This window comes from Anopheles ziemanni, chromosome 3, assembly GCF_943734765.1.
Source record: "Anopheles ziemanni chromosome 3, idAnoZiCoDA_A2_x.2, whole genome shotgun sequence".
Lineage (NCBI taxonomy): Eukaryota > Metazoa > Arthropoda > Insecta > Diptera > Culicidae > Anopheles > Anopheles ziemanni.
In genome coordinates, this window is record NC_080706.1 from 55,375,616 (window position 1) to 55,397,698 (window position 22,083).

General features: G+C 44.5%; 6 protein-coding genes across 6 annotated transcripts in view; 5 read left to right on the forward strand and 1 right to left on the reverse strand.

The window, feature by feature from the left end:
* The window catches only part of LOC131285037 (PE-PGRS family protein PE_PGRS4), an 87,921-nt gene extending 85,516 nt beyond the window's left edge, over positions 1 to 2,405 (forward strand). The window contains exon 4 of the mRNA XM_058313898.1: positions 441 to 2,405. Within this exon, the coding sequence (XP_058169881.1) occupies positions 441 to 2,405 (1,965 nt within the window). The remainder of the gene's footprint in view (positions 1 to 440) is intronic.
* A 7,013-nt stretch (positions 2,406 to 9,418) lies between these two features.
* LOC131286477 (apolipoprotein D-like) lies at positions 9,419 to 10,194 on the forward strand. The gene is made up of 3 exons (XM_058315436.1): positions 9,419 to 9,770; positions 9,822 to 10,068; positions 10,146 to 10,194. Exons 1-3 carry the CDS (start codon positions 9,419 to 9,421, stop codon positions 10,192 to 10,194), a joined length of 648 nt encoding a protein of 215 aa, XP_058171419.1.
* Positions 10,195 to 11,872: 1,678 nt separating this feature from the next.
* LOC131285038 (apolipoprotein D-like) lies at positions 11,873 to 12,704 on the forward strand. The gene is made up of 4 exons (XM_058313899.1): positions 11,873 to 12,224; positions 12,297 to 12,398; positions 12,472 to 12,601; positions 12,686 to 12,704. The coding sequence occupies exons 1-4, from the start codon at positions 11,873 to 11,875 to the stop codon at positions 12,702 to 12,704; spliced, it is 603 nt and encodes a 200-aa protein (XP_058169882.1).
* Positions 12,705 to 13,737: 1,033 nt separating this feature from the next.
* Positions 13,738 to 14,437, reverse strand: LOC131285039 (apolipoprotein D-like). Its single transcript, XM_058313900.1, has 2 exons — positions 14,086 to 14,437; positions 13,738 to 14,000 (listed from the first exon to the last, which is right to left on the reverse strand). Exons 1-2 carry the CDS (start codon positions 14,435 to 14,437, stop codon positions 13,738 to 13,740), a joined length of 615 nt encoding a protein of 204 aa, XP_058169883.1.
* A 993-nt stretch (positions 14,438 to 15,430) lies between these two features.
* On the forward strand, positions 15,431 to 19,931 carry LOC131285040 (uncharacterized). The gene is made up of 8 exons (XM_058313901.1): positions 15,431 to 15,547; positions 15,616 to 15,844; positions 15,933 to 16,028; positions 16,104 to 16,236; positions 17,575 to 17,665; positions 19,249 to 19,480; positions 19,548 to 19,776; positions 19,871 to 19,931. The coding sequence occupies exons 1-8, from the start codon at positions 15,431 to 15,433 to the stop codon at positions 19,929 to 19,931; spliced, it is 1,188 nt and encodes a 395-aa protein (XP_058169884.1).
* Positions 19,932 to 20,487: 556 nt separating this feature from the next.
* Positions 20,488 to 21,145, forward strand: LOC131285042 (lazarillo protein-like). Its single transcript, XM_058313902.1, has 3 exons — positions 20,488 to 20,734; positions 20,809 to 21,028; positions 21,121 to 21,145. Exons 1-3 carry the CDS (start codon positions 20,488 to 20,490, stop codon positions 21,143 to 21,145), a joined length of 492 nt encoding a protein of 163 aa, XP_058169885.1.
* The last annotated feature ends 938 nt before the right edge of the window (positions 21,146 to 22,083 follow it).

Below are 22,083 nucleotides of genomic sequence, written 5' to 3' on the forward strand. Positions count from 1 at the left end.
CTTTTGTGCTCATACACACACATTTGCTCGTTTAGTGTATTGTTTTTTTGTGCGATGAATTTTCGGAGCAAGGATTCAACGGTTCCTGTTATAAGTACCCAATATACAGCAACGGAGAGATGGAGGGTCCTCTTGACGGGTGCGAACCATTCACGGTCGCTGCTTCATTATTCTTTGTTAGGTTAAGTGGAGTGAAGGAACTCTCGCGATTTTATCACACACACACATCGTGCAACAACCCCTCTCCATGGTGTGAATGGTGTTGCTCTCCGAGTGTCATCTCGGTTTCCCCCTTTTTCTGGGTCTGGGAAAACGCGCTCTTGGAATAAGATGGTCCCCGCTAGAGTCGACGAGGCTGCTGGGGGAGGACGAGTGTGGAACCGATGGTGCCGATTTTAATCGTGTTCGTTTCTTTGTTCTTTTCGTCCCTTTCTTTGCAGCTGCACGCGAAGCAGATCCATTATCCTAGCGGCTACCCCATGCCACGGTCGCCGCCCCTGTTCATCTGTTCCTCGCCGGGCCCGGATCCGTACCGTTCGCACGACAACGTGTACGAGGAGCTGGAGCACGGCCACGTCGGCCGGGACACGGACTCGGAGCCGCCGATTCAGTCCGACGACGATTTCGCGGAGGACGAGCTGAGCCTACCGGGCGATCGGTCCTTCCACAAGTCGCCCTCGGACGGCACGACGGTGGCCACGATCTACCACGATCGCAGCAACGGTGGCAGCAGCAACAGTGCGGCCACGACGGCCTCCACCTCGACCGTACCGGCAGCGGACGGTCAGGGAGCAGGAGGAGCAGCAGGAGGTGTGGCGGTAGGTGGAAGTACCCTCCCCGGGAGCTATCTCGATCGCAATCGAACCGAACGGAACTCGCTCCTTTCGTCCTCATCGTCGTCCGGCAACGACAACAACCACCCGCTGCATCCCCGACACGGACCCGGTGGCGGAGGAAGTGGCAATGGTGGTGGAGGTGGAGGTGGCACCAGTGGAGGGCCGCCCCAGCCGGGCGCCAACGGCGGGAGTGGTGGGGCAGGCAATGGTAGCAACAATAACGGCAGCAATAGTAGTAGCGCGAGCAACAGTAATCGCAACTCCAACTCCAGCACCGATTGCGTCAGCAGTCACAGCGGGAATAACAATACCAATGGCAACGGCGGTCACAGTAGCGCCAACGCCGGAGCAACCGGAACCGGCGGTTCGCTCAGTTCCGGCCTGGGACTGTTTCGGGCAAGGAAACATCCGCACCCGGCAGCCGCCACGTTGGGTGGATCCGGTCGAAGGGGGGGTGGTCGGGGACGAGACGCACTGGTGGTGGACGGCGGTGGTGGCCTAGGGCCGGACGTCGGGTGTGATCCGGTCGTGCTGCCACCGATGTACGACGAGCGTGCCTTGATGACGTTACCCCCGCCGGCGTATAACCACGCCACCCACCACCATCACCATCCGCACCCGCATCATCACCCGCACCATCAGCATTTGAACGGCGTGAACAACAACAACCATGGTCCGCTCCGGGCCAACTACTACAGTACAATCGACGACGAGCTGCTCGATCCGGTCGAGCGACGGAATCGCATCAACGCACAGTTGTCCGCCTCCTCCGGTTTGATCCACCACGGTGGGCCAGCGGGTGGTGGTGGTGGTGTGTCGACCATCTTCCGCAACGGAGGACACCATCGAGCGGCGTGCTTGCCGCACAGCAACATCAACAACAATAACAACAACAATCATAGTCATCAACCGCCATCCATGGTCGGCGTCCGATCCCGAACGAATCCGCGGTCCTCCGACCGAAGGGGACGGAACGCGTCGCACCAAGCGAACAACGGTAATGGCAACGGTGTTGGCGGTGGTGGTGGTGGTGGCCACCTTGCGGTGATATCGACACCGGATCCGTCGCAGTACATCTACCACGAGCCCGTCTTCCACGAGGGACTCATCTACGATGGGTGCCTCTCGCACACCTACTCGGACCGTAGCGGCGGCAGTGGAAGCACGGGGACGGGTAGCACCGGTGGAGTGGCCGCGTACCCGTACATCCTGCCACAGTTCACCACGTTCCGCAATGGCACCGGCCCGGGCGGACCGCCCGCGGTCGGCGCTCAATCTCTGTACTCGCGCGATTCCAGCTTCGGGTCGGACTCGGGCTACAGTCAGCATACGCAAACCTCCAACCGGAGTGCGGCCGGCTGGAGCCAACGTCGACCGGCCAACAGCGGAGGGCCCGCCACGCCATCCGCGGCCACGGCGGGAACCACACTCCACCAGACGGACCGGATACCGCCATCACCGCCACCGACACACCCGAAGACGGTCACGGATCAACAGCAACAGCAGCAGCCGCCGCCACCTCCGCCACCCCAGCAACACACCACCACCCTGGCAACGGTGGACTCTTGAGGAAAAGCTCACGCTCTGATCGATGGCGGCGAGATGCAGCTGACGGCGTTCGAGCCCTTCATATCCAGTATTGTGTACGGGAAGATTCTACTCTAAAAAGCGGCAGCACCGACGTCGGCGGCGGCGGCGGCGGGAAGGCAAAATTAAGTCAAACTTGTCTACACTTTCCCCCCCCCCCCGCTTCACTTGCCAGGCCACCAAAACCCACGCTACCATCGGGGGTGTGCGATTTGAGTTTCTTTACAAATGGCGTAAAGCCACTCCACGGAAGGAAGCGTGTAGAACGCTCCTCGGTCGCTGCGGTATCCCGTTGCCGTGGGACATTAGATCATCGTAAGACAAGAAATTAAAAAAAAAACCAAGAATGTGATTTTAATTTTAGTATCAATCCATCAGCAAGAACTGTAGAATTTGTTTCTTTTGTAAGGACATTTGTAAATGACGAAAACGAGTGTACAGTTTACATGGGAAGGAAGAAGGGCGAAAGGAAATCTAATCGGGAGGAGGAGAAAGGTAGGAGATTGGAGAGGGCTGGCTGGAGGGGACCGGAGATGCACACTGATTGCTACAGCGCAAAAAGACTGTTAACTAAAGCGTAACTTTTAAGCACACAATCATACTCCCGTACGAGCGTTACCCGCCCCCCTTCTCCGAGAGACCCGCCATGGAATCGTCGCCAATGGGAGGGCCGGGGGTGGGAAGGGTTCTTAACTAATCTTAACTTAACTATATCCATCTCCAATTCGTCCCCCCCCCAACCCTCTGATCGCCTCCAACACGGGAACTAGTATGTAAAGCAGGAGTGTATGATACACATTTGTAGCGGAAGGAAGTACTTAAAAGCAGTCAGTTTATAGTTTGTGTACAGAACAACAAAAAAAGAAGTAACAGGAAACAATACTCTCTTGCACATTCACGCATTCAGAAAGACGATGAAATACTAGCGGTGAGAAATCGGAGCTTTTTTTTAACGAAACAGCAAAACCTAGAACTATGATAGCAAAATGAATTACGAAACAAACAAACGAGCACAGTCGAAGGTATCCTAATGGCAGACGCAGTTTCAACTCAGTTTTCTAACGATGCGCGTGACGTGATCTCGCCTTGAAATAGAGAGAGAGAGAGAGGGAGCGAGTCAAAGTCATGCTGTACATAACGATAAATATACTCCTCGAAGACGGAATTAGTCGGAACAATTTTACTCCAATTCTTTCTATTGGTTTCATCCCCCCCTGCAACAAATTCTCCTCTCGTGATTCGATCATCGATACGCGGCGGTCCGCCTTCGCGATGATCTACTCTTGTGGTTGTAATTCGGAAATAGTTTAGACACGATAGAAGTCATCCATCCAGCGGTCGATGCGTGCTGGTCCGTCCGTTCGTCAGGACATTCCCAGTGTTCTCGTTAGCTGGTCAACTGTTCTGTGTATGATTCGGTTCGAATCAAGGAGGCGGTGATACGATTCAACAAATTACATGGCGTATGCCATGTATTTTTTCTGTCAAAATGATGGCAATCATTTTCACTTTTTTTGTTTATTATATTTCTATCTTTTATTATTAAATTTTTTGTTTAATGGAAGTTTGCAAAATAATCAATCCTTACCCACATGATTTTTTCGGTTCAAAAAGATAGTTTTCGTACTTTTGGCTCCCAACAGAGCACACTACGCACAACGATTCGCATAAACCGAACCGCGTAGTGAGCAGAAGAACTCCATGGCAACCGATCGAAACACCGCAGAGCATATAATTACTCGGTCTTTCACACTTGCGTATCCGTTTCCTTCTTTCTGTCACGAGTCGGAAGGATGTTTTTGTTTTTCGTTTCTAGTCACTCTCCACCTTCCCATGAAACGCGTTTGAACGTTCGCTCCTCACTTTGCTTTACGTTCGGCGGACCACTTTACGCCGCCATTTGACGATTCGAGCCCTAAAACAAAAGGGGGATGAATCTTCAAAATGGTGCGCCGTATAACGAGTGCGTGAACGGCGCCATTCACATTCATCCCGCCGAGTTGCAGAGAGGGATGTGTGCGGCCGGAGCAATAATGACATCGCTTACGGCCGTATCCGTTTCGCACCATGTTGCGCCCCACCGCACACGCATCCACGAAGGGGGTTTGGTTCCCACCTTTCGGACCCTCCCCGGACGGTCGAGGTTAAGGGTCTTTTTTAATACCTGGTTGCCTGCATTTGCGGAATACGTTTTGCATGGTGATGGTGGTGGTGCTGGGGTCTCTGAGGACGCACCCTGTTCGCATGGTCTTAACCACGCCTTTTGTTTACGCCAGCGTTCATAGTTTGACGATTCTGAAAGATTTTTTGAGTGGCACTTTGGAATTTTTAGTTTTCATTTTTCTTTACAATGGATAAACTTCATGAATTATTGTTTATAATAGTAAATCTCGTCTTTATTATTTTACCCGGCATCGAGAAATTCAGTTATTATACACACAGAGCGACCATTTCGTGCAGAGCAGCGAAAAAAAATGGGAGAGTCGGGTTCGTCCTGCCGATAGACGCCAACGCTTTGCCTCGGATGGATGAACCTTGTAAATAAGAAAAACTGTACAGAATAGGAGAAAAAATGTGAAATAAAATAAAACCGTAACAAATACAAATCCTTCGCCTTCAAATCACTTATACTCGTTGTTCAGTTTGTTCCCTTCACCAACCCAAAACAGTTATTTTCTTACAACTGGGCCAACCCGATACGGTTTTTTTCCTTTTTCTTTGTTTTATTTTTGTCAAACTCATTAAAAAATAAATAAAACGAATTATCTTTAACTGTTCATGTCCCATTTTTCTCCATCCAACAAGTCTCTCTGTACCTGTTTGTCTCTTTCCGGAACCGTAGTGAAAAGTAGGTGGAAGTAAAACCAATCGAATAGAAAGTAGAAGATTTCAGAGAAAATTAGAAACAAAAAATGTACTATCGCACGCGAGTGTGTTGAATACTTCTATTTTCCCCATGGTAGTTAAAACCCAATAAAAGCAAAGAAAAAGATTCGGTGTTTGGCGTTAGGCTACAAAAAGGAAAAAAACAGGAAAATAAAACACTTACCGATGCGTGATGAATCAGCGCTGGGAATAAGCAGATAAAATCGCAATAACTATCAATTATTACAACACAAACAGCGAGGGCGAGGAAAAGAGTACCATGATGCAAAGATAAGAATGCAGCATTTAACCAGAAGACAAACAATACAAGCAAGCAAGATTACCATATCATTTTAGAGTGTAGTATACGGAGTAGAAGGAGCCTCTAGTAGCACAAGAGGAAACTCGCCAGAGATGAGGGTGAAAGGAAGACAAAAAGAAGGTGAATGTTTGCATCCGAAGGGAGAATTTGCGTTTCTAATCGGGAGCAATGTCAAACCAAAAACTAACTACAAACATTATGAACATCTCTTAGTGACGCAGAACAAGGCAACTAATATCAACCAATGATTGGTGTAGTCGGACTGAAAGCTTGGCTAGGGTATACATGAAGGAAGCAGAAGGCATCGAACCATCTTTGTACATAAACTTGTATCTTAACGCAAGAAGCGAACACAAAAAGTCGAAACGGTTTGTGGTCGGCAAGCAATGAGACAAGAACACAAAACGGAAAACAGTCGAACTAATAGGAGGTAAAATGAGTCTCTGTGTACATATATTTGGGGCGAGGGGAGAGTCGGCGGTCAAGAACGCAGCATACAGAAGCTAGCGAATCAACCAATCAATCATCATCAAACTAAACCCAATCATTTTTCCGGTACAATAATGACGCTGATCCAGGGCGAAAAGGCTGCAGCGAGAATGAAAGCGGAATAGAGGGTGAGAGTGTAGAGTGAGAGAGAGTGAGCGAGAAGTGCAAACAGGGAAAGGATAAGGGTCCGAATAAAATATCGAATGTAGAGCTCTAGTGAAAAAGAATTAATAAAATTGAAAACATAAAAATTAACTTATTTTATTGTGTTTAATTTCGTATTGCAATAATTCTATAAATTGATGACATTTTTGAATGAACATATCACAAATAATGAGATAAAGCTTTTCTCCCTGAAATTTAAAATAAAATAAATAAACTTGGGTGCGGGATGAAGTGTTTCACATTAATGGTCGATCGTACCCCACGTGGTGCACATATTATGCACTTAATTTCGCATTTCGGCATCCACAAGCGGATTGAAAATGGTAGATTGTCGCAAATTTGGTTGGAGGGAGAATAAACTGTGCACATTCCGACCAGCGGGCTACATGGAGCAAAAACTGAAACTGTATATCGGTTTTTGGAAAAAAAAACTGGAAAGTTACCGTTTCGATCCGTGAAACTTTTTACGTAAAAAAAGTAGAGGGTGTGGATTCAATAAATAATTTAATTGAATTTTGTGTACATTAACGTTGTTGATTGAGACAGTGAACAAAGGAATGGGTTTCGGAATCCTTCTGCTGTTTCGTTTCGTTTTTTTCCAAAGGAACAGTGGTAGCAACTCATCGAAGAAGGACTCTCTAGCGGGGAAGAAAGGACCCGCACCGAGTTTGCAGCATTCACCGAAGCATAATGGAAATCACGTGGGGCCGCACCGAGAACGTAATGGTTGCGAAAATGTGTGCAGTGTAATAAACGAATGCAATGAACAGAACGAAATTAATGGCCGCCAAAGGGAAGGGACGGACGCGTTATCACACACCCACGGTGGCCGGTGGAAACGGAGGTCGCTTTCACCGTCCAAACGCATCCCGAATCCGGTAATGTGGGACGTTATCGAAGCGTAAGAATATTATCAATTCAATAACGACAGCCTTTTAATTGATGCAGCCGTTGGTAATGAAAGCGAGTGGGTGTTTTTTTGTTCCCGTTCTCAGGCCGGCCCTGAGTCGGAGAGGTGAGGTGGTTCGAGTGGTAAGTCCATTCTTTGGTCTACAGGGACACATGAAAAATGTACAATTTTAATGAGTCATCTTCGAGTTTGGAAAACGTGTATGGTTGGAGAGAAATGTAAGAGAATCCTGCAAGTTTGTTAAAAAACCATATATTTATTTATAACCAACTAGAAAGTCATTAAATCTTAGATGAAATTTATGGTTATAAAACAGCATGATTAAACTCTTGAATTCTAAAGGAATGTAGTTTATTAAAAGTGAAAAAACCATTTTATTTCCCTTTTTAGTTAGCGTTTGAAACGAATTCTATGTTTTAGATGCAAATGCAAGTCACTTCCTTTAACGTAACGGTGTAATGTTTTCTCTTTTTACGCCAAAATGTATGCAATCGTAGCTACACTAGCAAAAACGATTTTTGACGGTAATATGTAAACTTTAAAATGTTTAAAGAAATACCGTTTCGCAAGCAGTTTTATCATTACTACTTCAGTTTTTTTCTACGATTGCATGAACAATATTTTAAATCGTTTAGCGCCTAAATAATTACTACGTTATAATTACCAAGTCATATATGACATCAATCTTCGCAATTGAAAATTACTGAAAATATAATGGTACTTATGGATTATATATTTATAAAATAAAATTCTTTTATTGATCGAAATCGAAATAAAAAATGTAAAATTGAAACTTAAACATTTCTTCAAATCGCTGCACACGATTTAATTTATTCTAAAATAGTAGTTTGCTTTTGTATGCGTCTTGCGAAAGAATTAGAGAATTTAAGAATTAATCATAATTGATTAGTCACAATTATAAACTGAATATAGTTGCCCAGAATAGAATTACTATAAACTGTGAAACTATTGGAGCCGTTAAATCTTTCGCAAAAACATAATATGTTATGATCCGACCAATATCAGGAATTGAAATCACCGCAAACATTAATTTTCCGGTTTTATTTATTTTTTGTAGCTGAAAAACTGATTTTGCAGGTACACGAAAACTCTGGCCGTTATCGACAACGTGTGTTTATCAATTTCCTTTTTACACGCGCCAGGTAAATTCGATTGTGTCCATTGATACGCGTGGGTTATCAATAGGAAATACTACGGAATTGTTAATATTATCAACCGTTGCGAAATAGACCGAACCGGAAGGATGCCGGGGTTACGTCGTTTGCTGGAGTTAAAACACACAACCAATAATAAATAAATTGAACAAAACAAAAGGAGATATTGACAAAAGTTAAAAATTCTCGGAAACTTTACTTTGATGCTAAAGCATAATAAAATACTTTAATGCTTTTAATTAAATGCTAATGCTTTTAAATGTAAATAATTTAATGTTTTTTATACATTTCTCCATACCTTCTCTAAAGATAACCTGTTTCAAAAGAAATTAAATTTGGTACATAAATTTAAAACTAGTTCTATACTAAACATTCTATTGATTGCTTGTGTGTTTTATTATGAAATTGTATAATAAAAACGCCGCAAACCATACCTCTATTTATTGCTTGCCTGAGTCTATAAAAACACTTCACCGTTCCAAAGGGTATGCCTGAACATGTGCCTAAATTGCCCAAATAAATGGCAAATAACCATTCCCTTTCCCTTTGTGCCGCCATCCTTGAGCTACCTAATATGTGCCATTTCTTATCGTCCGAACACGCGCTGTCTGCGATAGCACAATAACACACTTTCTTTCCAGAAGGTCCGATCTCGCACACAACTTAAAGAGCAACCTGATCGGTACCGGAAAATCTGATTTACAGCTGATAGCGTTCTGCTCAGATTATAGACCCTAGGTGGACATGTCCTTGTCGTTCCCACGCCGAATGCACTGGAAGGGTGACATAACATGGCTATCGAAAATCGTTCCCAAAAATCTCCCTAGCAAAGAAAGGACGGTGCCCGATAGTGCTTATCGATATCTGCAGTTGATTTGCTGATACCACGATAGTGAAGTAGTAAATACTGTTGTTCACCCAACGCGTTTATCTTCGATCTAGTATCGTTCTGGTTTTCTTGATAAGAGAAGTCCGACCAAAAGAGTTGTATAAAAGAGTCCGGCCGAATTTGTTTGGGTATAAACAGTCCCTTGAGCTCCAATCAGTAAACAGTTTCCACTGCCAAAATATGAAGTCCGTTCAACTGATCGCTGCAGCGTTTGTCCTAGGCCTGGTTCAGCTGGCCAGTGCCCAGCAGATCGGCATCGGTGCCTGCCCAAACCATCCGGTGCACGTAAACTTCGACGTTCCCCGGTACCTGGGGCTCTGGTACGAGATCCGTCGCTACGAGCAGGTGTTCCAGCTTGGTGGCGAGTGCGTTACCGCCGAGTACTCACTGAACGCCGACGGAAGTGTGCGCGTGTTCAACTCCATGGTGGTCCCACCGGCTCAGGCTCGCTCGTCCGACATTGGCAACGCTGTCATTGCCTTCCCGGATGAGTCCCCGCTGGAGGCCAAGCTGAACGTCACCTTCGGAACAAGTAAGTCTACACCGAGCTCCTTCCATCGCACGGTGGTCTAACGTATTGGAGTTGCTTTCGTTGCCCCAGATCCCGACATTGACATTTCGGCCAACTACTGGGTACTTGGTACGGACTACGACAGCTTTGCCGTCGTCTGGGGTTGCTTCGGAGTCGGCGATACGCTGCGTGCCGAAAGTGCCTGGATTCTCTCCCGTACACCCCAGCTGAGCCCGGCCGCGTTGCAACAGGTGCAAGAGTACGTCAACCTGTATCTAGATGAGGATGATCTCCGAACGACTATTCAGGATCCTCAGTTGTAAGTAACTCAAGCATCTATCCACCGTGTTATATGTGGGAAACACATGTTCATGTGGATTTTTCTCTTACCCACAGCTGCTGCTCGGTTGATCCTGAGGTGACCTCTTTCCCTCCATGTCAATAAATGACCTCTACGTATCGTAGTGGGATCCTATGGTGCCATAAATAAGAATCTTAATTTTATATATAAAGGTCAATAAAATTATCCTAACTTCATTTTATGTACATTGAACAACGATTAGAGTTGAAATATTTAGTAATCCGAAAAAGGGCACTCTTAGTGACAAACGTTTGTTAACACTAGAATCCAAACAGCAGTAAATTTGACCGTAACGCAATTTTCGATGTTAATATCTCCAAGTTGATCACTAATTGGACCTTGCGGTCTTTTCGATAGTCAACAAATATACGAAAAGGTAGCGATTAACGAATCTTCAAAAGTAATGTTTTGTAACGTGTTAAAAAGAGCAGTCATTTTGACCGCAGCTAAGAAGCATACGGGTAAAATTCCAGTGTTAAATAAAAACCCAAAAATATGAAAAACCAAGAAACTCGAACCAAACAAAAAAGATGGTTCCTTTTAAACGAGCGAATATTTTATAAATAATATAAAAACGTTGCGTAACACACAGCGTGTGAGAATCAAATGTTGAATAGGGAGTTAGTTTCCATCAGATGTAGCAACATAAACTAAACACATTAAACAAACCGCATCATTGAAAAGACCCGGAACGTCTCTTTAGCAAGATCAGTTTGGGTTAATAGATTTGGTGGTGTATTCAAACCAAGTATATTCTTTTTGGTGTAATTACCGTCTTGGATTATGCCTGACCGTTAGGGGGCTTCCTAAATTATATCCTAATTGAGTTTTTGTGTACTGCAAACACAAACATACAGACATGAAATTAGAGGTTATCCACATTTTTTCCGTAAAATTTAACTTTAGCACGACTAATTTAACATGACTAATTTTGCTTATTGACAAAAACAGCTATTACACATAACTGAGTCTCTATCTTAGTTTATGCTTTTGAAGTTTCAGATTTTGTAAAAAAATTATGAAGTATTTAAAAGAAATTGACCACCTTTGGAACATAAGTTCATCAATAGACTGAGCTTCGCAAAGGTCGCATATTTGATAATATTTTTTCTACTGTTGGAATATATTCACGATTATTCCATACATCCCTGTAAAGCAATTAACACCTACCGTCCGATCGTAGCAACAGATGATTTCTGGAGGTGGATCCGCTCAAAGGCTGAATCTGGCACTTTCCCGATCGAGGAACACATGAACGCCACCTTTGGGTTATCGCAATGAAAACAAACGTATGAGCGAAGGCGGGAGAGTGAGAAGCCATGTTGCACCTTTGGCCAGACGATCAAGTAATCACAACGATTCGTAAAATTAGACATCCTGCAAAGAACGACGCGATAACAGCATCGTCCGTCTCAAAGGCAAACATTGTAGCAGACGACGAATAACACATCCAGCGACTTGGTGGTGGTGGAGATTCGGTGGTTTGATGTTCGCATAATTACCTAAAGTGTTTGTTCTAGTCGTTTCGTGAGTTGAGAACACGCTACCGAACACTGCAATAACCATCCTCCTGTCGGTCACTGACTCGTTGATTCTGTAAGTGTGTTTGTATTCCGGAACCCGGTAATCCGTAGGCCGATCAGTTCCGCCAGTTGAGGCGAGCTGTCGATCAAGGTTCGGTGTCAGTTGGGTTCGTGAAGTCATCCGGAAAGGTTCTTTCAGGTTCGGTACGTTGTTGAAGTGACTCTTGTGCTGCAGAATGATGGCGCGTGGGTTAACAGTGTTCATGCTGGCCGGTAGTTTGTTAGTTTCCGTTTCGGGGCTGCTCTCGGACGAGGCCTGTCCACAGGACGTGCAAGTAAAGCAGGGCTTTTCGCTGGCAGACTTTGCTGGCCGTTGGTACGAGATCAAACGCTACGAGCAGTTCTACGAGAAGGACCTTGACTGCGTTGTGGCCGAGTACCAGCCGACCGGGAAGAATACCATCTCCGTGAAGAACGGTGCGTTTAGCTTAGCCAACAACACGCGGGTTGTTGCTGATGGAACCGCCGTGCTTTCCTTCCCGGACGATACGCAACAGCCGGGCAAGTTGAGTGTTGCCTTCTTTGGAGCGAGTAAGTTGCACTAAACATATCTATCTCCAGTAACAGTCAGCCGATAGTAAATATTTCCCATACTCGATGTAGCGCCCGATCGTAGCAACTACTGGGTGCTAGACACGGACTACACTTCCTACGGGGTTGTCTTCTCCTGTGAGCCTTTCTTCAAAGATTCCTCCAAGAATGTCCGTAAGTATTGTTCTACAGTCCCACATAATCGTCGTATCGTCGTGTCGTTATTAATGTATTCACCCTTCGGTAGTGGGATTCTGGATTTTTTCACGCACACCCACCTTCCCGACCGACGAGACTGTGGTCAAGCGAGTGGATGAGTTGGTCAAGAAGTACGGCGATGCGTCCAAGTTCGAGGTACCAAACCAGTCGGATGAACGGTACGTATTTAGAAGGAATTTGTGGTCTTGTTATAGACATTGGCTGGCTTATAATTTGTTTAATTTGTTTTTTACTTATTCTAGATGCCCTCGATCGTATTAAAACGAAGGAGTTGAAGTGATCAAGGAGAAGATTGTATTCAAAAGACAAGGTTGCATTTCACCCTAAGGAGAGCAAGCCACATTATTCTACCAAACGAGGTGCCGAAAATATGTGCATCAACAATAAATCCCTTTTCTGACGGTTTAAGTGAACGTTGAAACATACATTTTATCCCTTTAATTACCTGGAAACGAATCTGTCGAGCTCTGAGATGAGCTAATAAACATTTCAATCATGAAAAGAATTGTATGATTCTATTTTTATGCTTTTGGATTGTGTATAAAATGGCATTTAACTTAAATCTGTGCCATCAACCACGAGCAATGTTGTAGTACCATGTACCAGTTATTCTGTAATTCGTTTCTTTTGACTAAATATTCTCAATACACATAGCCAAGAACACACATTTCATATCTTAAAAGCAGTTACATGTGCCATCTGAGCCAAGCTTTGTTTGGGACATTTTTGTTATTCTGTGTTATTCTGTTCCTCCATTATGTCACACGCATTGTTGGAAGTAACAATGCTGTGATTTATTTTTGAATCCTACAACAATCAATTAAACTTTTTGTTTACACTCCAAAATCTTGCTTTAAAAAAATGAAAAATTGTATCGATTAGAATCGGGGGAATAAATAATATTGTATTGAAACACAGCCAGGCGTATTCACCATGAAAGTATCAAAATTGATCATTGCCCAGGGGTTGAGGGTTTTTGTTTAAAATTATTTAGAAATTGGTCATTTACATATTTATACATGTTTTTTAATTTTATGTTATGTTGTAAATTGAGTGTTTATTATGTATTGCATCATTACACAATGGGCAGTATTTAATACAAATGATTACTTTTTCAACTCATTCTTTCTTCATCGCAGATTTAAAAACAATTTTCGAATGGTTTTATTTGTACTTGATTACTTTATATTCCATTTTTTTCCCGTAATGACTGGAAGAGATCGCTTTACTGTTAATAGTGGAGCTAAAACACAGGGCACCTAAAGAAAAGAAAAGGAAACGGTTAATGCTGCCATCACTTGCAAGGAACACTTTTCCAACTTGCTACATACTGTTCATCCAATTGTCGGGTGAATCGCAGCTGACTCCTGTCAATGTACCGCCGCATAATGTTATGGATGCGGAACAGAGCGTCCCGGTCGGTGGTCATCGTGGGCGTCCTCGAGAGCACCCAGAAGCTTTCCTCGGAGAGATTCTCTTCGAGCTCCTCGCAGGACCAAACGACGGAGTACGTCTGATAGTCCGTATCCAGTACCCAGTAGTTCGAGCGATCGTTCGCTGTACAATGTAGCAACAGGCAAATCGTGTGATCAAAAGGTGCTCGATCTTGGAAGCGAGTGGGAGGAAATTATGCTTGACTTACGTGCACCGAAGAAGGACACATTCAGCTTGCCCTGGATGACTTCCTCATCCGGGAAGGACAGCACCGCCCGGCCGAGCGCGTTGATGGTCGAGCTGTTGAACAGATTGTAGGCCGAGTTCGAGACGGACACGGACTGGTCATCGTTGAGCTCGTAGCGCACCTGCACGCAGTCATAGTTCAGCTCGAACTCACTCTCGTAGCGCTGCATTTCGTACCACTTGCCAAGGTAGGCGTCCACGGAGAAGTACTGCTTGGCCTCGACGTCCGTCGGGCAGGCCCGTTCGAAGACGGCACCCGCCGACGCCAACCCGACGACCAGCGCCAGGGCCAGTAGGAACGTAACGTTTCTCATGGTTCTAGTGTGCACCCTTTGCTTCTTCTTCCGTCAAGCTAACTGCTGGTTCCAATCGGGACTGGGTATTGATTTTATACCAACCGAGGCAGGTGCCAGTATCTGTCCTGATAATACATCGGAATCACACTCGCACTGGTCGAGATAGGAACGATACCTGTGTGTATCAGCACAACATGGCATGATTAAAATGTGTGTTGTTTCCTCTCCTCCACCCTTATCGCAGAATGGAGAAGGTTCTTTTGGGGCTCCCATATTTACCAGGCACTCCCTGCTCGCCAAATTGGCCTATCACGCCATCCGCCGCAAATTTGGGCTTTGTTGTCTTAAAATCTGCCCGCGACTGGAAACCCGGGTACCGGTAGATGAATTTCCTTTCGATGCCAGTCGTGCATAAAATTGTTTCCGAAATCACCTGCCGTGCCACCTTTCACAGGAAACCGTCCCCCGCAGTTCCCCGAAGAGATAAGGTGTAAGGTATACGCAGTGGGGGCCAGCTTGGTGAGGGGTTATCTTTGACGCAAGAAGCCCCGACGGGGTGGTCTGGGTTTATGTAACGTTCACTCGTGCATGCCCAGTGCTGCCACGATTTGATGGCTTCCGGTTGAATGATATTTCAATTTTCGGCTCCACGGTTTGTTTTCGTACGCGGTGACTCGCGCAAAACGGTTGTTCGAGAACAAATCGGAACAGGCGGGTGTAGGGGTTCGTCAAGGTACGCACATTTAGTCATCGCACCGAGGAAGGGAAGAACCGATGTTGAACACCCCAACGATTCCAATGATGATGGTTTGGAAGCGAAAATGATACACGGGAGATGCTGCCCGGGAGATGTATCGAAGTCGAAGATTTCCGTTATCACACCTTACCCGCCACTTGGGGCTCCCGTCAATTAGACACGGGTGGACTCTTATCTATGCAAATGATGATATAAAAAGGCTTCCCGATGGGGTTGAACGCACATAGTGCAACCGAAAGCCGCTCCGATTCACCATGTTTAACTACTATTTGTGCCTGCTTTGCGTCGTTCTGGGAGTTGCCCAGGGGACGATTTTCGAGCGACCGTGTCGTACCGATGTGACCGTCGTGCAGGACTTCCAGGTCGAGCAGGTAGGTCGGCAGGGCGGGTGGAAAAAGTGTAGTGTCTCTAATTGAACATTCATCTCACGCGAGGCCAGTATCTCGGCCTGTGGTACGATCTGGAACACTACGAGGCCAGCTTCGAGCAAAACACCGATTGCGTAACGGCCGAGTATAGCCGGTACGAGGACGGTTCGATCCGGGTGTTCAATTCTGCCGTCCGGCTCACCGATGGCCTGCTGTATGCCGTCGATGGACGGGCCCTGCTCAGCTATCCGGAGGTGGACGTGCTCGAGGCCAAGCTGAACGTATCGTTCTATGGAGCACGTAAGTTTTGGCGTACCGGCAGACGCTATCGATAACAATGTACATCTCTCCCGTCTCGCACACTAACACCTCCGCTGGCCATTCGTAGCGAACGATGAATCAAACTATTGGGTGCTGGACACGGACTACGAGAACTATTCGATTGTTTGGAGCTGTGAACCCATCGGTCAGGAGCGATCACTTGGTAAGTTCCTGACCCGTTAGTGCACCATACTTCCCGGGTAGAGAGATGTTTGATGTGGCCTTCGTCTATCCATAGAATACTACTGGCTGCTGTCGCGTACGCCTACCTTGCCGGAGGATGAGGAGCTGCGGGAAAAGATTGTTCAGCTGAAGGAAGCAAATGGAATCGTCGATGATGAGCTTATCATTACGGAACATTTCGCCGATGAGTAAGTTTTGATGAACTAACTTTCGTGTACTGGGAAATGCTTACAAATAATATGGTTATTTTTTCAGATGCCAAAATAAGCGTAAAAACCGTCAGTAAAACGGGTTTGTAAAACAGCATTTTTGCAACATTTTACAGCAATACTTTCGCGATATTAGATCCTTATGGAGGAGTAAATAATAAATAGCAAAATTGTAAGCATTTCACTATACAAAATGTGAAACAAATTGTTACTTGCAAATAAGATGGTCGAAATCGTATTCAATATGCTTAATTCCGAACCTACAATTGTTATTAATTACATCTCAATTTGATCTCGCTTCATCTGGAATTGAAAGTAAAAACTAATTATTAAAACATACAACACTAAGACCTGTTGTGAGGTATCTAATTGTTTTGATACCATTTTTGGCGTATAAGGTCAAGAGTTTTCTCGGTAAAAGAGTCAATGAAGCCCCGGCATTATACATTTAATACGTTAACTTCAACCTACGACTGTTTGAACCGTTATGGGGACCGTTAATATTCGGCTACGTAATCAACCTAATGTGGTGCGGGATGAGGAGGAACCACGGGTCCCATTTTTAAAATCATTATTTAGTATTTTACAATCCATCCCTTTCCATTTGCACATTATTTACACTCCATTTAGCTGCCAGTGAGGAGAAGTTGGCAGCCTCTGGAAAAAGTTCATATACTTGTAGTTACTCCTAAATGTATGCAAAGCACTTAACATATCGACGAAGTCGTCTGCGCTGCAACTAGGGATGTACACGAACGAACGTTTAATCGTTTTCAAACAGCTCTTAATTTTTCGTTAAGCAGACTTAGTTGTTGTTTCATATTTTAACGGATTAGGAGGTGAAGATTTCGTAAATTTAATTAAAAGTATTTAACTGAATTCTGTACTTCATTTCGTAATCGTTTTTTAAGCAAATCACACTATTACACCCAGGCTGCTCTGGAGGTTTTGACGATACCAGTGTTATGCTCCGGACCCGATTCCGGAATTCCGAAAGCTAGTCCACCACTAACATGCTCGGAATTGGAAGCGCGCAGAAAGCGAAGATGCTGCCTCGTAATCAATTTTATCTTAAGCCGGTGGATTTGGCAAAACATCTTCAGTTTTCTTTTGGAGTTCGACCGGAACGGATCAAAGCGAAGGCAGACAGCCTGCAGTGATCTCCATCTGCGTTTACCTCATCCCACCGAAAGTTTAAAAGTGCGCACGTGTAATAAAGAAGTTTGTGTTTGAAGTTTGAAAAATCGAGCGAATTTAAACAGTTACAATGTCCAGCGTAAGTGTCTACGCGTTCCTTGTGGCGTTGTGGATCGGTAGCCATCAGGTGCAAGGATTCATTGTAAAAGATGGAAACTGCTCAGTGCTATCGACTAATTTGCCGTTTGTGAAAAATTTAGATGTTGAAAAGGTAAGAATATTTTGTGACTCTAAAAATCCATCAATATTTTCATGAAGAGTCTTCAAGATAAAACACTATGAACAGTAACGGAAGATGGTTACCACAAAATGTCAACAGTGCAGGTAACCTTTCGAAATGGGTCGAATCTGCCGCGGATATTACATAAACATTACGAAGTTCCCCTTTCGAGCGCCATTAATGCGGTTGCTCCAAGCAGGCTCCGGGATCGACCAACGCGCCTAACGATGTCACCGTTTGTTATGCTTTCCTTTGCCCGCCGGTGGGCGTTGAGGGCTCTTCTTCTTCGGAATGCCGAGCCTTTGCCCGTGATGAAGTTTCTTTAATTATGTTTCGTGACCGATTGCCGCTGTGGTCGAGAAGTAGCGTGTGACTGTCGTCGTCAAAAGCATTGCATAAGTGTGGCTTCCCAATTTGTAGCCGAAGATCGGACGCTTGGCATCGTCTTCATCTGCAGATTAAAGGGTGCGCGCCGTATTGTAAGACCACGCTTGCTGATGCGCACAACCGCGAATAAATGCAACACGCAGGAGAGGACAAAAAAGCTCGCGCTGGCAATGGACACTCTAGTGAGCGTTATTAACGGCCTGGTCAAGGCCGTTGGATCGATCATCAAATTTGCATAACCCGCCTTGAGTCTCGCGTCTCTAAGCACATTCGAAGTCGATGACAGTTTAGAGGAATGTAATCTTTGGACACACGGGGTTGGCGGGAGCAAGTTGAACTTCCACATTAGTTCAATGATTTATTCAGAAACTTCCAGAAGGCGGAAGGTAGTCTGCAGCTTGGTAGGCATTGTTGTCATTGACTGTAAGGATGACCGTTTGATCAGGTCCGCCATAAAAGGGTGTTCGTTTCCATGACCTGTGCACTGCGAATGGATCTTTTGTAAGCTTGAATGAGCGTTTTTGTTTATAATAGAGATTTTATGATTACTGAACATAAATTAATGGGTAATTACGTATTTTAAATTAAACGAATTTTATGAGGAGGTTATTAGAACTACTTTTTTAGTAGAAAAAGGAAATGCATTAAGTGTCTGTCAACCAATATGTGATAATCCTTATACCATGCTCGTTCTATTTTGCATTTTGCAAGCACATAGTTGAATCGTTTGTCAAATTCCTTCACGAATATATTTGAAATTATTTAAGTATGTTTTTACGGGTTGAAGTATGTAGAATATTTCTACAGATAATTTTAAAACAAAAACAATAATAGTAATACAAACAAACTTTCGATACCATAAATAATTCAAAAACTAATAATGAAAATGGAAATTGAATTGAATTGAATTGAAAGTTCCTTCGATATGTAACATGAAACAGTTTAAACAGAAGAAAATGAACTGGATAAACCTAAAATTCTAAAATAGAAAATACGAATGTTAAATAGATTTGCCTTTAAATTTTCAAAACATTTGCTCTTTTTTCGGACACCTTCTTTGCACTTTTATATCCTTAAAACTTATTATCAATAATTAGAAACCATTTACATTAATGTTGCCAAAATAAAATATGTAAAGAAAAATTTGCAGATCGTTAATTAACATCCACTTGTTCACTAAATTTCAGTACTTAGGAGTGTGGTACGAGCGGGAACGATACGAACAGGACTTCGAACGCAATTTGGAATGCGTCACAATCCTTTATCGGAGCAGCCGGCCGATCGGTATGCTGGAGGTTAAAACCAGCGGCTTCCTTCCAAAGGATGAGAAATTCCAAATGTTCTCTGGCATCGGGTTGTTCAGCGAAGAGCCTTCCGCTAACGGAACGGTCGCCAAACTAAACATTAGCCTTGGGCCGGGTAAGTGGCGCTGCATCTCAAAGCGCTTTGAAGGAGTGATCTTGAACTTCGATTTGTCGCCCGTCAGGTTTGAACGCTACCAACTACTGGATAGTGGATACGGACTACGTGAACTATGCGATCGTCTACTCCTGTACGACATACCTCGAGTCGGATCAGTCGGTCGAGGGGTACTGGTTGTTGACGCGCTCCCAGAAGAGAATCACCGATACGGGTGTACTGACTCGAATCAATTACATTCGTACAACGTACTTCGAGGAGGCTCATATGCGCCGCACGAATCAAACCGAGGAACTGTACGTGTCTATCCTTCACGCTCAATGAAGGAAAATTTGCAACGAGGATCTTCTATAAACGTTTCGATTCCCTCTTTTTGCTTTATCTGATCAGCTGCCCGTCGACGCCGTCACTACCACCAGCACCGAGTTCGGTCGTTTTACCACCCTTGTAGAGAAGGCATCCCCTCATCGTTTGACACCAACTAGAGTAAGCAAGACGCATCGATCCGGTGTAGGGCGATGAAGCAGTGCTCCCGCTTTATAGGCCAGTGCAGCAATAGCGTAACCAGCAGATAAGTCAGCATGATCTTTACACCCATAAATAATAACTATAATAAACAACCGGAGATGACAGCAAAAGAGTAAAAAGCCTGGAGCCGATTAATCGTACTTAGTAGTTATAATCGTCTAACGGGTGGTTTAATTTCCGAAAGTAATACTTCAGTCTGAGTCCTGCCGTTGCTCCGACAAGTCAGTGGCGTTTTATTTACTTTAATACCCAGAATTAAATAATAGTGAAACTATGTTGTCTAAAGTCCCCTTTTGGGATGTTCTAATAGTCGGTTTGGTGATTGTTGGCGTACCCGGTGATCTCCACGCTCAGAGGATCGTCAATCAGTTGTGTCCGGATCCGGAAAGCCGACCGATTGTTCAGTACTTCGATCTAGTACGGGTAGGTAGATGCTTGTGGTCAAACGATTGATATCTTTTCGAACGATTTTGATGATCATGACAACCGGTTATCAGTACGTGGATGGCCGCTGGTACGAGATTCTACGATACGATCAACATTTTGAGAAGGATTGCGATTGCGGGTACGCCACGTACACACCCCAAGATGACGGTTCAGTCAAGGTAGAGAACTGCTGCGAACGGCTACCGAATACGACGGTCAAATGTAGCATCGGCAAGGCAGTAGTCAGCTTCCCGGATCAGTTCCCGGTGGAGGGAAAGTTCAACGTAACGTTTGGTGGACGTAAGTTTGGAACGCTGGTCGCTTCATCAATCGTGACGGATCGTGAATACCCCCAACCATTCTCATCGTTTTAGCTCCAAACAATTCCAACTACTGGATCATGGAGACGGACTATGACAACTTTGCGGTGATCTACTTCTGCAAGAACATTTCTGACACCAAATCGGCCGAAGCTGCCTGGGTGCTGTCGAAGCAGCGAACGATCAACCCATCGGTCCGCGACGTGGTGGACAAGATTGTCGATAAGTACCTCGTGAGGCAGGATATGCGCGTTACAGAGCAGAGCCAGTCTAAGTGAGTGCACATCTCCAAGCAAAGGTTCTTGGGGAAGATTAGTAACGGAACTTTGTGATGAAATTTTAATTTGCTTACCACTGTCGTTACAGATGCAAGTATACTGATGGGATTTAAAGGTGCAAACCAGGTAGTAGGACAAACAAAAAATGAGTTAAACGGAAAACACATTTTAACACATAAAAAAATGCTTCGTTTTAGTTACATTCAATATACGCTACAAACATAAAACAACATAACCATTTCAACTATAAAAATGAATGATAGAGTTTACATTTACGAGAAAATATATGAAAAACAACCCTGCTTATGACAATCCAATTTATTCTAGATGTAGATCGTGAAGTGTGTTTGGAAAACCTAGAATCGTTTTGGAGATATTTTTTATGACACAATTCAATGACACTTTTATCGAGTTTATTACTACTGGTCCCAAATATTTTCCACTTTAAAATAGTTGCCCGTTCGATGAAATTTACTCTACACCAATGCCAAGTGTCGAGATGCAACTTCAAACTATGACGAAAGCCATCGGGAGAACACGAGGATCAGCTAAAAATTCTTCGCTAATGACTATGGCTAATTTTTATTAGTCGCAAGTTCGAGCACACGCCGGAATATCCTGCGGAAAGCTTTGCGCTGAACTCAGACAGACGAGAATCGGCGCTGAGGATGCAAAGTTTTGAACGAAAACTGAAAGTTAATGAAATCTGGCCCGCTCGCCGGACGGATTTGCATTGCGGAAAGGGAAAGTTTTACAGGACCCCGAAGCAATTTGGGTTTTCGTTCATAATAAGCTTTTCACTGAAATGGAACATTCAAGGCGAACTTCGATAATTAGCAAAACCTCAGTGAAAGTAGATTTTACTGTGCATAAACTGTTCTTGAAACATCAAAACGTTGAATGTTTGTGCATATACTTCGCAGGGTTTTGTTTGCCACAAACCGCTAGTTTGTATAGCGTTTTTTTTTTTCTATTTCCGCCATCAGCATCACGTCATCCAATGGAAAACGAATGCCTAGATTGGAGCAAGAAATAAAATACAACAAAGAAA